This window comes from Mandrillus leucophaeus, unplaced genomic scaffold (assembly GCF_000951045.1).
Source record: "Mandrillus leucophaeus isolate KB7577 unplaced genomic scaffold, Mleu.le_1.0 Scaffold665, whole genome shotgun sequence".
NCBI lineage: Eukaryota > Metazoa > Chordata > Mammalia > Primates > Cercopithecidae > Mandrillus > Mandrillus leucophaeus.
The window spans coordinates 805,213-820,479 of record NW_012107197.1 but is presented as its reverse complement, the minus strand read 5'-3'; the positions used below and the strand labels follow the sequence as shown (position 1 = coordinate 820,479).

General features: G+C 45.8%; 1 protein-coding gene across 1 annotated transcript in view; it reads right to left on the bottom strand.

Annotated features, from left to right (window-relative positions):
- Window positions 1-14,517, bottom strand: part of RAPGEF1 (Rap guanine nucleotide exchange factor (GEF) 1) — a 138,281-nt gene extending 123,764 nt beyond the window's left edge. The window contains exon 1 of the mRNA XM_012001589.1: window positions 14,421-14,517. Coding sequence (XP_011856979.1) covers window positions 14,421-14,484 — 64 coding nt within the window. The 5' untranslated portion in view covers window positions 14,485-14,517. The remainder of the gene's footprint in view (window positions 1-14,420) is intronic.
- Window positions 14,518-15,267: the final 750 nt, after the last annotated feature.

The following is a 15,267-nucleotide window of genomic DNA, read 5'->3' as shown; positions in this document are numbered from 1 at the left end:
CACACACACACACACACTCTCTCTCTCTCTCTCTTTCTCTCTCTCTCCCCCCAAACACTTAATGGCTATTTAGCTTGAGCTTGAGTTTAAGTGCTCTTAAACTCAAGGCTTTGACAGGCCCTACAAAATCCATCTCACTGCCTCTCCCAACCTCTGCCTCAGGTCTCTGCCCACTGTTTTCTCACCTAGACAGTATCCTCTCCCTCCCCGAGGGCCCACCTCACATTTCACCTAGTTAACTCTGACTTACCCTTCAGATCCTAGTTCTGATCTTTCATAGTATTTACTAGTCTGTAATTACAGGGCAGGGGCTGGGGGAGGAACTCTGCCTTTTTCAGTCAGGGTTCCAGCAGAGAAGGAGGCCTAATACCCTAGGGCATGCACTGGATGTACTGAATGAATTTCATCAGCTGTGTCACACTCCTGGAAGAGCTGAAGAGCTGAATAGTCACAGAGTTCTGTATTGTGTGGTTCAGATGAGGAACCCAGGTTTGAAAAGCTTTGTGCCAAATACTACTTGACACAGAGTAGGTGCTCACAGGTTTGTTGAGTTAAAATGAAACAGAAATGTAATCTTGCAATGACCCCCAAGACTGGCATGCTCTCGCTCACTCTGCTCCAGTCCACACTAGTCTCGTGCTGTTCCTTCAATACCTACCAGGTCCCCCTGCCTGGCATGCCTGTGCCCCAGTTATCTGCTTGGCCAACTCCCTCACCTTCTCAAGACTTGATGCAGATCTCACCTTTCAATGAGGCCACCCCGGACACCCTCTTTAGCTCTGCAACCTGACCCCACGATCCCTGGAATTCCCGATGCCCCCTTATCCTCCTTCCTACAGCACTCATCACCTTCACACTTTCTTTACATGCAGCTCACTAATGGATAATGTTGATTGTCTATTGTGTATTTTCCCCTACTAGGAATATAGGTTTCATGAGGAGATCTGTAACCCAAGTGGCTAAAACAAGGCCTGGCACGTGTCTTATCAATGTTCACCAGATAAATGCATGAACGTGCTTCTTCTGAGTTACTACTCTCTCATAATTTGGAAGCACACAGGGGCTGCCTGGTTCCAATTCTGTAGATTCTTTAGCTCAAATCCCCGCCAATGATTAGAATGCCTCTCCGTGTCCGGTTTCAAATTCCTGAGGCAGAACCAATTGACCCAGCTTGTATTCCCAAAGCAGGCCACACGATAGAGGTCAATGGTAGCTACCCACGGATGAGCCATTTAGTGTAGAAGGGCCTCTCAGCATAACCGAAAAAGAGCAAAGCCATCTGAAGCTATTCAGTGTGGAAGCAAAAGCTCTCCCCAGATCGCAAGCGCACTGCCGTGTTACAGCAGAGGCCACACTGGGTATCAGTAGAGGCGGAGGCATCAGGAGCGAGTTGGATCAAGTTAGATGTTTAGCCGCCAATCCTGACCTTAGTGGGGGCTGCTGCCAGGACTGAGTGGTGTACCTCAATGTCTGGCTCACCCAGAAGAGGTGCATCACTCCCTCAGGAAACTTAACTTACATGTCTATATGCAGCCATCTGCTGAATGGGAAATGTTCTCTCTCTGGCTGGAATGATGGAAACTCCAAGAGATGCATGATAATGAGAACACCCATGAATGACGTGTTCCCATCTCATCTTCTCCATAAACAGATCTGTGGACAAGTGTAACCAGCAGACACTTAAATAAAAAATCAAAGTAACTCTGCAGGCAAGCAGGCATTCTTTAGAACTCCTCACTGCACCCTGTTCCCTGCTGCGGATTTTATAATGAACTGAAAGGCAGAGTGGCTGACACAAGCTGGATAGCTCTGGCTCAGGAAGATGTCTCGCGAAGCTGCAGTCACCTGAGGCCTGACTGGCGCTGGAAGAGCTGCTTCCCTTCCCTGTGGGCTGCTAGTTGGAGCCACAGACCCTCACCTGTGGCCTCGCCTCACCACCAGGACAGCTGGTCTCCCCCAGGGCAGGGGATCCAAGAGAGATAGGCTGGCGGAAGCTACAGCATCTTGTATGACTTCTGCTGTATTCTACTGGTCACAAGACCAGCCCTGATGCAGAGAGGGAGGGGATGACACCTGCGTGTGAATACCAGGAGGCGGGGACCCCTGGACCATCCTAGAGAAGACATACCACACAGTCTCTTCATGTAGACAAAGCCCTATTTTTTAAGGGCTCAGAGCTAACAAAAGGTTTTTACATCTTAAAGGGCTTTAAAAAAGAAAATAAAGAAGCATATGTGACAGAGACCACATGTGGCCTGCAAAGCTTAAAATATTTACTATGTGGTCTTTATAGAAAAAGTCTGATGATCTCCAATGTACACCATACTTTACAGACGATTTAAGGGATCTTTCAAGGCTAATTCTTCCCCTGTGCCATGTTCTCTTTATGCTCTGACTTTAGAATCTATCTCCCAAGTGAGCAACTCTATTGAAACAGGTGCTCAGCGAACTGTAGCTCTGAATATTATAGCGGCAAGTGCTAAGAAATGAACAGCTTATCATAACCTGAACAGAAAGATAATAATCAAGGGTTCCTTGTCCATAAGGTGTCTGATAAATACAAACTCAGTGAATCAATGACTAAATGGGTAAGAAATACTACAAGGATGCATCTTGAAAGTATGGAGCTCTCATGACAATAAAAATATCTTTAACCAATGATTTACAATATAAACACAACAAAATGTGAAGGCGCTATAACAACAATGACAGCTGAAATTTATCGAGGGCTAACTCTATGCCAAGTATTGTCAAGTATTCTTGCATTCACGCCTCATACGCTGAGGCAGGTGCCTTCATTTTACAGATGAGTAAATTGAGGCTGACAGAAATGAAGTAATTTCCCCAAGATTACACTGATACATAAGTAGCAGGACTATTTTCTCGTAGCAAGCTACATAAAAAAGTAAGGAGCAACTCTGCATCCTGAATGTCATGCCTGAGATCAGTTTGCTGAAAGCGCAGCAGAGACAGCAGCCCTCCGCTGGCTCAGGCTTCTCCTCCATCCCTTCTTGCTCCCTCCCTCCCTCACACTCAGCTGGCTCGGATCCCAACCCAGGGACTCCAAGAAGGGCCCAGTTCCGGACTTCCTATATAAGCAAGGTCACAGAGACTTGAAATGGGTGATTGAACCTAATTACTCACTGCTCTGCTCCCTCTATCCAAAGACAGTTGGAAAACATTTTCACTGAGGTCTTTGCTGAGATTGTGGACTGAGCACAGGACCTACCTCCTGCTTTCCCAAATGAGCGAAGTGGCTGGCAGCTAGCTGCTCTAGCTCTGGGGCCACCAAGGTTTTGACACTTGAACTAGGAGAGGGCAGATAGAAGGCTGCAGCTCTTGCAGCAAAATGCAGGGCTGTCAGGTATACACCCAGGACACACTGCAGCCGCTGCAACAGAACTGAGCTCTAGGCCAGGGGTTTCCGAGGCAGACACAAAGAGATCTTGCTCTCCCTGAATGGCCTTGGAGACGGCTCAAGGTGCCCACTCTTCCCAGATTCGTGAACCTGAGGGTACAGGACCTGCTCAAGACTATACAACCAGTGGCAGAGCCAAAGTTCCCTGATGCTAATTCAAATTTTCCCACATTTTGGATTCTGCTCTTGGAAAGCTTGAAGTCCACTTAGTTGAAAAGACAGTTGATTATGACAAGTTCTGGAGGGAAGAGGACCTGGGCAGAGGGCGCCTGGACTAGAGGTTGAGTGTACCTGTGTCAGGGACAGAAAGAGAGGGGCCAGGGTAAACGCAGACAGAGGAAGTCAGAGGCCTGGAACAAAGTGGGGCGTGAAGGGGAACATGTGTGACTATCTGGACAGGAGAGTCAGCTGACCAAGGACAAGGGCAAAGACTGTCAAAGAGCACTGAGGGACCAGCTGAGAGCAGAGACGTGAATCTCTGTCAGTAACACACCACTGTGACCTCAATGGGATTCTGATAGAGTTGTCCAATCCCCGCACAGTAAACATGCAAGCCACAACAAGATGACCACTTCCCTCAGTCCACCCTGATTATGAGATAATCATCATCCACAAAAATATTCTTCCCACGCCTGACAAGCAAAGGGAGGAGGGCCCTCTAGTCTGCCCTTGTAAACAGACACTTGCAGGAAGGGAGAACAGGGAAGAAAGGCGCTTTGACGTCAGAGACCAGTTTAGGTTCCAATTCTGCCACTTACTAGCTGCATGATCTTGAACAAGTTACTAGACACTTGGTGACCTGGTTTTCTCATCTGTAAAATCAAAATCATACTACCTACCCCAAAGAACTCTTGTGACGATCGAAAGCAACATGCTTAGCTCACAGACAGCTGTGACAGATTGTCTGCAGTAATGGCCAAACGATTCCCTGCTCCTTATACCCACAGCTTGGCAAGATGACTCTGCACTCTCCTGTTAGAAGGACGGGTAGAGGGAGGGGGCAGGTCTCTCTCTCCGTTCCCCTTGAATCTGGGCTGGCCTGTGGCCTGCTTTAGCCAATGAAAAGAAGTGGAGGTGACTGTGCGCCTTCTGACCTGGGGCCTCAGCCCCCCACCCCGCCTCTGAGGTGAGCAACCCCATCAGGGGAGGGACCCTGGGCTAGCCTGAGGCCCATGGATAAGCCCTTCCAGCTGCTGATTGTAGACATCTGAGGGACCCTAGGCAAGACCAGGAGCCCAGCAGCCCAGCCTGAACTGCCAGCTGCAGAAGTGTAAACTAGGTGCCCAGTTGTTCTTTAAGCTCCCTAAATACCGGGGTGATTTGTCAGCAATGACTGGAGTAATACTCAATGCGCTGCAGCTGATAATCAGGACTTCTCTCCTGTCCGGCAATTCTCCTGGTCTTGAGCGATGTTTCCATCTCTACCAGGTCATTCCCATCAGCATGCAACCTTGCCATTATTTCACCCTTTATAAAAAAAAAACTTTCCCTTGACCCCAATACCCTTAACAACTACCACCTTGTGTCTTCACTCCCACTTTCAGCAAAACTCCAAGAAAGGCCCATGCTTTTGGAAAGGCCTCTGCTTGTTCTTTGACACTTTCATATTCAACACTCCACTGACACTTTTTTTTGTTTTTGAGGCGGAGTTTCGCTCTTGTTGCCCAGGCTGGAGTGCAATGGCATGATCTTGGCTCACTGCAACCTCTGCCTCTCAGGTTCAAGCGAGTCTCCTGCCTCAGCCTCCCGAGTAGCTGGGATTACAGGCATGTGCCACCACGCCTGGCTAATTTTGTATTTTTAGTAAAGACGGGGTTTCTCCATGTTGGTCAAGCTGGTCTCAAACTCCCGACCTCAGGTGATTCGCCTGCCTCGGCCTCCCAAAGTGCTGGGATTACAGGCTTGAGCCACTGTGCCCGGCCGACACTTCTTGTCGAGGTCTCCAGTGACCACTATGTTACTGAATGCCAAGGCCAAGTCTTAGCCCTCATGTGACTTGACGCAGTCAGCACCATGTGTCACCGCAGCCCCCTCTCAGCCTCCTCCTCAGGAACACTTTCTGCAGCTGGCTTCTGAACACCAGTCTACTGCTTTCCCCCTACCTTCCTGCAAGGTCTTTTGAGGTTTCTGCTGGTGCTCCCTCATCTCCTCCACCTCCTAATGCTGGGGTGCTCTGGGGCTCAGGCTATGGCCCCTGCTCTTCTCTGACTTACTCGCTGGTAATCTCACCCAGTCTCATAGCTTTAAACACCGTCTCTATGTCAACAACTCTCAAAAAAGCCTACACTTCTTTTCTGAACTCCAGATCTTTATACTCCAGATTTTAATGGCCTAACGGCCACCTCCTTGATCTCTGACAGGCACCTCAAACTCACTCTGTACCCACACAGCCCCAATCGTCCCCCACCATCTGTGCCACTGGAGCACTCCTGCTTCGAACGTCAACATTCTGATGCTCAGGCCAAAACCACTGGGGTTGTCCTAGACTCCTCTTTGTCTCTTGCACCCCGTACTCAACCCCTCAGCAAATCCCACTGGCTCTCCCTTCCAAGTCCTTACAGTCATCTCAAGGCCTGGCCTCATCTGCCATGGGTCTCCAGCCGCCGCCCTAGTCACACACTCCCAGCTCAGGACTTCCGTGCCACCTCTTCCTTTTCCGGAGCACGCCTGCCCAGACATCTGCAACGTATAGGCTTCTGCTCCTTATTTCTGATCACTCTCCCTTTCCATCACACGTAAAACTAACAACCCTCTTCCCCCTGGCATCCTGTCCCCTTTCCTAGCTCCTCTATATGATACCTGTCATCCAAAAGCCTACATACTATACTTGTTCATATGTCAACTAAAAACTCCAGAGGGCAGAGATGTCTTATGTTCCTCATTAGGTACCCCCCGTGCCTGGAACAGTGGTGACATAGGACCTGTTCAATAAACATTTGTTGGATGAATGAACATCCAATCAATAAATGAACAAACATAGAAACAATGGAATTTTTTTTAGTACAGTGTCCCATTTAATGGTAAAGGAAAAATGCTGAAAGCTCTATAGTTAATCACGAGGTTCTACAAAACTTCCACTGTCTATGTCTCCTTACAGTGGTGAGAAGGAGAAAGAGGTCTCCATTTGCGTAGATGGAGACCTGAATGTGTGTGTGCCGGGGAAGCCAGAAGGCTCGCTGAGCGACCCCAGTCAAACAGGAGGCAGCTGGGGGGGTCATGGTTCAGTCGTCTTCTGGCCCCCAAATCACAAGATTCTTTGACCTTTGTAAACTGATGAGTGACCTGCTTCTGGATTCCAGAGTAAGAATGACTGCAGAGAACACCCGAACCAAAGCCACGCTGCAGGTCAGGGATTGGCAAACGCCTGCCCACAGCCCAAGTTCACCCGGACCTGTCTGTGCAGGCTGCTTGTTCGTAGCCTGCAAGTGAAGAATGGTTTTCATATTTTTAAATGATTTCACTTTAAGCGGTTTTATGGGTATCTGTATAATAGTCTTAATTTTGCTTCTTGGGCCTGCAAAGCGTAAAATATTCACGACTTGGCGCTTTTAGAAGTTCACCAACCCCTGGGGGCAAACTCCTTGGTAGTCCATGAGGCCCCTGAAACAGCCACCCAGGTATTTCAGCAAAAAGTAACATCTGAAATGAAATGCCTTAGAAGCAATCAGCAAAAAGTGATTGGAAAAGTGATTAAAGTGGCCACTGGCCATGGCTATTATCTAAAATAATGGTGACACCCTCTACACAGCTGGGAAAGAAATAGCCAAACACGGAAATGTATTTTACGCATGTTCCCAGGGTAAAGCATATCCGAAAGCCAATGGCTACGATAGATATTGTTCTAAATTTGGAGGTATCTGATGACAGAATGAAGTTTCCTTCCCTTTTCTTATCCACACCCAAAACTACACCCATACTTCTCATGAGAAAAATTCTGTCACACTTAGGGTTTCCATTTCCAACATCTGATCTTTCACTTAAGAAAAAACCCATTTCTGGGACACTTTAGTTACCTATCAACTGCTCCCAAATGGAAGCTCCTAATATACACAGACCTTTCAGTGCCACGCCTGGCAAAGAGGAAGCCACAGGCATTATTGTAACACTGTATCCCAATATGTTATTATTGTATCATTGTTACATATATTATTGTATCACATATTATATATGATACAATACATAAGGGATTGCATATACAATGTATTGAATATTCTGTAACATGTAAACATAAAATCATAACATATACAGTATGTTGTATGGTTTTATATTATTACATGCATTATTATATCACTGTTACATTGCTATCCTAACTTAGGAGACACAAAGCCACACATTAGCTGCAGGGCTTCAGACAAGTTACTTCACTTCTAGAAGCCTCCATTTCTTCATTGGCAAAATTAGGGAATAATTTGAGATTTTTACTCTTCTCTTCTAGTTCAAGATGTCTGTGACTCCAAAGTCATGTTAAATAATCTTTTGTTTACCTTTTTCTCCTACCCCGAACCAGTTTATGACTACATCCCAATACGGCTTCTAAGCTCACTGATGAACCAATGGCCTTGTCCATTATATTCACTCCAACACCCTGACGCTCTGCACTAGTTGATTCAAACCGCCCTCCCAGCAAGCTGTTTAATGTATCTATTTTCCTAACAACGAAATTGATGCTCTTGTCATACATATGCACTTGGGGAAATGGTTAGCCCTCTACAGAAGCAGGGAAGAGGGATTGTTGGGTCATTAGTCACACTGCCTAACAGTAAGCATTACATTAACAATGTTAGTAACACTTCTGGGCTCGCTCTGTCTCTTTCATGTGAAGAAACTAAGTATTTAATAATCACTGCTCTCTGGGAGGCAGAAGACAAAAAGTTGTGATGGTAATTGGGTATGCTTAAATAAGGCCTCATGTCTCTTTTCTATGAAACTCAGCACTTGAATGAGATTGAGTCAAGCCCTAAGCAAATGACTGTGGGAAATTAGAATTTTCTAACGAAATGGATTCTTAACACTGATAATAGCTTTTGAACTTCCCATACCCTTTCTCTGAGTCTCATGCCATCAGATAATTCATCAAAATGGCGTTTGTAAGTGTAGTTTACGTTTTACAAGAGGAATGATTTCAAAATAATATTCAGTGCTGATGTGCTTGTGAGTAACTGGTAAATTTATACATCACTCATGAAAATGCATCACTTTTGGAAAACAACAAGGCAAGATCCTTAAAGCTATTTCTATGTTCCTGGCTTGGGAACTTTACACTGGGAACTCATCCTAAGGACATGATCCAACAGAATCACAAAACTATATTAATGAAGCTACTTACTGCTGCCTGACCTGTAAAAAGTGGAAATAATTTCAATATTCAACAGCGGGTGAATGATTTCATAAGTTATGGAACAGTAACATGATGGAATGTCACAGTCATAGTAGATATTAAGACCACATAGAAGCATAAAATTAAAAGAAAAAAAAGCAAAATTATTTGCACATGTTGACAACTCTATGAAAAATATGCATCGTGTGCAGCCACTCTGAAAAAGAATAATGGCACCAACTAACACTTTTGCCGCCTTACTATGTTTTAGGTCATTCATTCATTTTAAGACAGGGTCTCAGCTCACCCAGGCTGACATGCAGGGAGGATCACCTAAGTCCAGGAGGCAGAGGCTGTAGTGAGTCATGATCATGCCACTGAATGTGTGCCACCATGCCCAGTTAATTTAATTTTATTTTTAAAAATTTTTTGCAGACAGGGTCTCACTATGTTGTCCAGGCTGGTCTTGAACTCCTGAGCTCAAGCGATCCTCCCACCTCAGCCTTCCAAAGTGCGGGGATTATAGGTGTGAGCCATCATGCCCGGTCTTTTATGTCTTTTAGGCTTAGACACTCAACATGCATTTTCTTGTTTGCATTGTGTCCGTTTGCTCCAATGTTTTTCTTTAATAATGTAACATCATTTCAACCAAAATCAAATGTAACTTCGCTGTATGTGACCTAAAAGTAATAACAACAGTAAACACTGACTGGATACTGACTGCAAGCCAGGCACCATCCTAAGCACTTTGCATGGACAGACACCTTCATCCTTACATCTCCCTAGGAAGTGAGCACTATTTGCAGATGAGGAAATTGAGGCCCAGAAATTAAGTAACTTGCTGAAGGTCAGCCAATTAGAAAGTGGGAGAACAAAGACTCCACCCTGGCACCCGGGCTCCAGAGTTCTAAAGAAATTTTCAAAGAAATTCAACACCATAAAAAGCTCTCCTGTGATCTCTCAGCTCAGCCAAACCCAGGCTGTCTAAGCAGGTACTGAATGCTCCAGGAGCTAGCAGATCTGAAAGGCAGTGTGACCAATGCTGATGGTCACTCATGCACGCATGGCCTGCAAGGGGTCCTTCAAGACCAGCAGGCATGTGATACGTTAAGCTGAGAGACAGAAACAGGTGGAGAATTACCCAAACTCATACAGCCACTGGGACTGGGATGAAGCCAGGCAGATAATCCATGTCCATGGATCTGGTAAATCCAAGGTTCTCTCTACTATGCAACGCATAACAAGAATCACTATTATTCATTAAATGCTCACTGTATGCTAAGGGCTATAACCCCTTTATGTGAATTATCTCATTAGTGCTCACAGTAGTCCTTCAAAGTATGCATTATTATTAATCTCGTTTAGAGATCAGGAAACAGGCCTGGAAATGTGAAGTGATTTGTCTTCCCTTACTTATAAGCTAGAACGCACTGAGCTGGGGGTTATTGCAGCACCCAGCCCTTGTGCATTCCGGATCAATATTAATTAGCTGGCACACGGGCATCCAGTTGCACCAGATGCTACTTTGCCATCTAGTGTGCAGAGGCGAGTCTAAACACCTTTGCTGGCTGGAATGCAAACATTTCTAAATTTGCCCCTATGGCAGAGCAACCACTCGCATTCAGAACTGAGGCAAATCCTTAACTCACCCCCTGCCACCCCCAGCCCCACCTGGGCCTGCCAATCTGCTTCCAGCACAGCAAACCCCACAATCCACCAAGGCCTGTGGGCTGAAGCTTTTTATACTCAGCTCTTCTACTAAGGGTGTTAATTTCATTCGCTCACACCCACACTGTGTACAAACATGCAAATCATTAACATTTCCATTTACCAGGCTGGTATGGCCTGGAGCTGCTGGGATTTTTGAAGGAGATAACAATTCAATTTGCAATTACTGCTGCAATTTTTAATTCCCAAGGAAACTTCTGTCAGTGCTGTACTCCCAAGAGCCAAAATGAACACTGTAAGCAACTCTTCAAATTATTTCGAAAGAGAGAAAAAAAAAAAGAGCGGAAAGGAAGGAATAAAAGGAAAGGAAAGAAGGAAAGGAGCCAGTCAGGCAGGGTGCCTGCCTATCTCTGGGAGGGCAGGATTATAAGCCTATTTCAGAGAAGTTCAATTTAGCTCTAAATTTCAAAGTTTCCTGCAGCTGTATGAATCAACAACTAAATGTTGACTCTTTAAGAGGGGCTTTTGTGAAGCAATATTTGCAATTGAACAATCATCAATACATTTACTGTTTGTAAACTCAGAATTGCTGTGGGATAGAGGAAGGTGTACCTATTTTCATTCTCCAACGTTTCTACTTTGGGCAATGAAAGGCTAAGAATGAACATTTCCAGGTCCCAAATAACCACCTGCCACCTTCCAAGTCCCAAATACACCTGCCGGCACTGGTAACTACTATTTATTGCATGTCCACTGTGCACTGTGCACCAGGAACCACCATGCCCTGCATACGCCTGCCTTTCTTTATACCAGCAGCGAAACTACAGCCAGGCAGCACTCACAGAGGGCACATGTGCCAGGCACCGTGCAAGTGCCGAGGACAAAACAACGAACCCTGCAACTGCCTGCCCTCAGGTGGTTTACAATCAAGTGGTAAACAGATCAATTAAAAAAAAAAAAAAAAAAACCCCGTGGATGTAAATTAAATAACACAATAAGATGCAGTCACTTGGAACAGGCCACTGCAGACAAGAAAAGCCAGGGCATTTGGCATTAGAAAATGCATCTGTTCAAGGTCGGAGAGCCGGCTGGGCCAGAACTCTGGCTGGAACTCTCAGGATCACACTTGAGCCACTGCCTCGTGCCACTTCCCATCTTATTTTTTTCTGTTTGGGGCCTGCTAGAACTCACTATGGTAATACACATGAGTCAGATTTCTCAACCCCAAAGAGCATCCATTATTGTAAAAAACATTTTCTTATGTGTGGGGTTGGTCCTGAGAGCTATCAAAAAATAAAAACCAGAACCATAAGTCGGACAGTATAGTGGTCCCCTCATCGGGTATGTGTCCCACACTGTCTCAAATCACTAGAGAAGCTTCTCTAGCCAGCATAAAATGCAGGTGGAGGCTGTGAGATTCATGTTTTTCACACTGGTGTTCTGCCCCTGTGGCTTTTCAACTCCCCAGGTGTACGACATGGAAACACAAGTAAACGATCTAAATGGCAGATAAAAGTTTCCTTTAAATTTGCCTTTGGAATGCACTCTGGGCCTGCCCTTCCTAATCATGATCATCTTTGGCTCTGGTTAAAGTCTTATTCTCCGGAGCACCTAACACAGGGGCACCGGGGCAGAAATCAGGGGCCGTCTGGGCTGTCCCAACTGCCTGTAGCAAATTCACATAATGATATGCCCGGGATTCCCATTCGCCTGTCCCTAAACTAGACACAGACAGTGCTACTTGCCCTGGAACCTGGGGCCATCATTCATCCACCAAGATTTCACAACCGCGTTGAATGTGGGCTGCAGATCAGGGTCATGGTGGTGCCCTGGGATTCTTGTTTTTTTTGAAACGGGGGTTTTGCTTTGTCACCCAGGCTGGAGTGCAATGGTGCAATCTCGACTCACTGCAACCTCTGCCTCCTAGGTTCAAGCAATCCTCCCATCTCAGCCTCCCGAGTAGCTGGGACTACATGCGTGCACCGCCATGCCTGGTTAATTTTTTGTATTTTTGGTAGAGATGGGGTTTTGCCATGTTGCCCAGGCTGGTCTTGGTTTCGAACTCCTGAGCTCAAGTGATCCGCCTGCTTCGGCCTCCCAAAGTGCTGGGATTACAGTATTGTTTTTAATTGGAGAAAAGGCACACAAATTTATTAACGTGTACACAGGGAAAATCACAGAGTGATTATGATTTTAGACAGTAAATTATAGACAGCATAACTCTTCACCCCTGAATACTTCAGCATGACTATTCAAAAAAGCACATACTCCTACATGACTCAGCACCGTATCACACATAATCACATGAACAACAGTTCCTCATTATAATCCACCATGGAGTTCATATTCAAATTTCCCAAACTGTCCCCCAATGTCTTTAATAGCTGTTTTGTTCAAACCAGGATCCAATGAAGGACTGCTAAGGAGTACCCTTTCCAAAGTAACATGTTAGACAAAAGAATGACTCATGGAAAGTCAGAAGGGCTGGAACCTGACAGTAAATTAGCATCCCACCTACTTGCTTTTTAAGAGAAAAAGATCTATCATTTGACAAACAGCAACTGCTCTTAACATTTCCATGCATTTTCTTCCAGTTATTTTTTTTTCTTTTCATAAACACACCCATATATGCAGCTGTGAACAAACTGTCTTGCTACTGATCAAATGCTACCGCAACTTCTTCTGGCAAGAAGAGACCAAGACCTGGTGAACTCTCGCATATGTCATCTCTGGCATGCCTGCCAGCCGGCCGGCCTCCTGGGTCAGTAACTATGAAAAAAGGCCACTGAGTGCGTCAGAAGACTGCCCTGCACTGAGACACTATTAAAGGTCCTTGAGTTCCAAATGTACCACTGCACTGCTCTGTGGCCCTGCCAACTTCCTCCTTCTCAAGCTGACATGACCCCAAGCCCTAGAAAGACAGAGCAGGTGTCAGGAGAGGCTGCTGTCCCACTTCCTAGGTGTCCGGGATGGATAAATGTTAAGATTTTACAGAAAGTACCTTGAAAGTACTTTGGAATTTTTGGAAGTGCTATATATTTAAAAGCTGTTAATAACATTCTCTAAACCAAAAATATCACAAAAGCCTCAAACTACTAGATATCAAAGCTTTGACTTGGAATATCTCTTTCTTTCTTTCTTTTTTTTTTTTGAGACAGTTTCACTCTGTTACTCAGGCTGGAGTGCAGAGGTACAATCTCGGCTACTGCAACCTTCACATTCTGGGTTCAAGCGATTCTCCTGTCTCAGCCTGTAGCTGGGAATACAGGTGCCTGCCACCACGCCTGGCTAATTTTTGTATTATTAGTAGAGGCGGGGTTTCACCATGTTGGCCAGGCTGGACTCGAACTCCTGACCTCAAGTGATCTGCCCACCTTAGCCTCCCAAAGTGCCGGGATTACAGGCGTAAGCCCCTGCACCTGGCTGACTTAGAATGTTTCTAAAAAAGTAAAAATTTTCGGCCACGTGCGTTGGCTCACACTTGGGATCCCAGCACTCTGGGAGGCAGAGGCAGGTGGGTCATGAGGTCAGGAGTTCCAGACCAGCCTGGCCAAGATGGTGAAACCCCATTTCTACTAAAAATACAAAAATTAGCCGGGCGGGCGAGGTGGCGGGTGCCTGTAATCCCAGCTACTCAGGAGGCTGAGGCAGAGAATTGCTTGAACCTGGGAGGCGGAAGTTGCAGTGAGCCGAGATCGTGCCACTGCACTCCAGCCTGAGTGACAGAGCGAGGCTCCGTCTCAAAAAAAGTAAAAATTTTCAACAGACACATACTCCACTGAATGAAACATCTCAAGCTGAACCTAAACCCTCAGCCAAACCAAGCCCTCATATTGAGAGAGGAATCATCTTATTCCTCAGAAGAATTGTGAATTTTCTTGAAACCATGTTGGATTACCAGTGCTTTCTGCTCTGGAAAGTGATTCCCCAGGCACTTCAGCTCTGGTGCTGGGCCAGTCTCTCAGAGAAAACTGCCTTCTTGCTTCTTCCTGGAAAGGAAGCCCAGGGCTTTCTTACCTTGTTTCCAGGGGTACAGATGACTTCGTTTCAACGGCTTCTGTTTTTCAATAGCATTGCCCATTTTAAAGCCAGAGGACACAGGGCCCTTCCCAGCCCCAGCGTTTTTCTGGAACAGCAACTGAGGACCGAGTCACTGGCTGAAAGGGGATCATCTCTTGGACATCCCAAACCACCCAGCAGCAGAGCCCAGGCAGCCTCACAAGGGAAGCTTGAGGAATCTCATTCTGAACAGTCTTTGCCTTCTGCCTTTCAAAATCCCTTTGGCCCCAGGGAGGAAATCAGAAGAAAGGGCTTGTTATCGCCCTACCGGTGTGTCTCACGCATGGTCTATATTAAGAAGCTCTTTCGTCGGCATCCTTTTGACACTTTATTACTCATCAGCACAGCAGTGGCTGGAAAGATGAATTTTATGTCCAAATACTTTTAATACCACTTTTCCCCACAGGAGAAATGGGGAATCAGGTGATCAAAAAAGCTGAAAGTCATAAATGAAACATTCTGGGGCATGCCAGGAGAAACATTTTCACACAGACCCTTATGCCACGCCTTCTATTTCAGAGTCCCACGCTCAGACCAGTGTGTACCACGTAACAAGTACTGTCAGAGAGAACAAGCTGATTTCACTAATGCTGTGTTTCCAAGGGAAACACAAAACAAAACAAGACACCAAAAAACACTGCTACACCTCAGTCTCCAAAGAAGAAAACACCTTGGGGACAAACACAGCTAAGAATTTATAACCTCACGTTCCAAACTTCCACTGCACTTTGGGAAAAATTTTGCTGGAGAAAGTGCTACACTATCTAAATTCTGAACAATGGGTTTTCTGGAAGAAAAGAAGGGA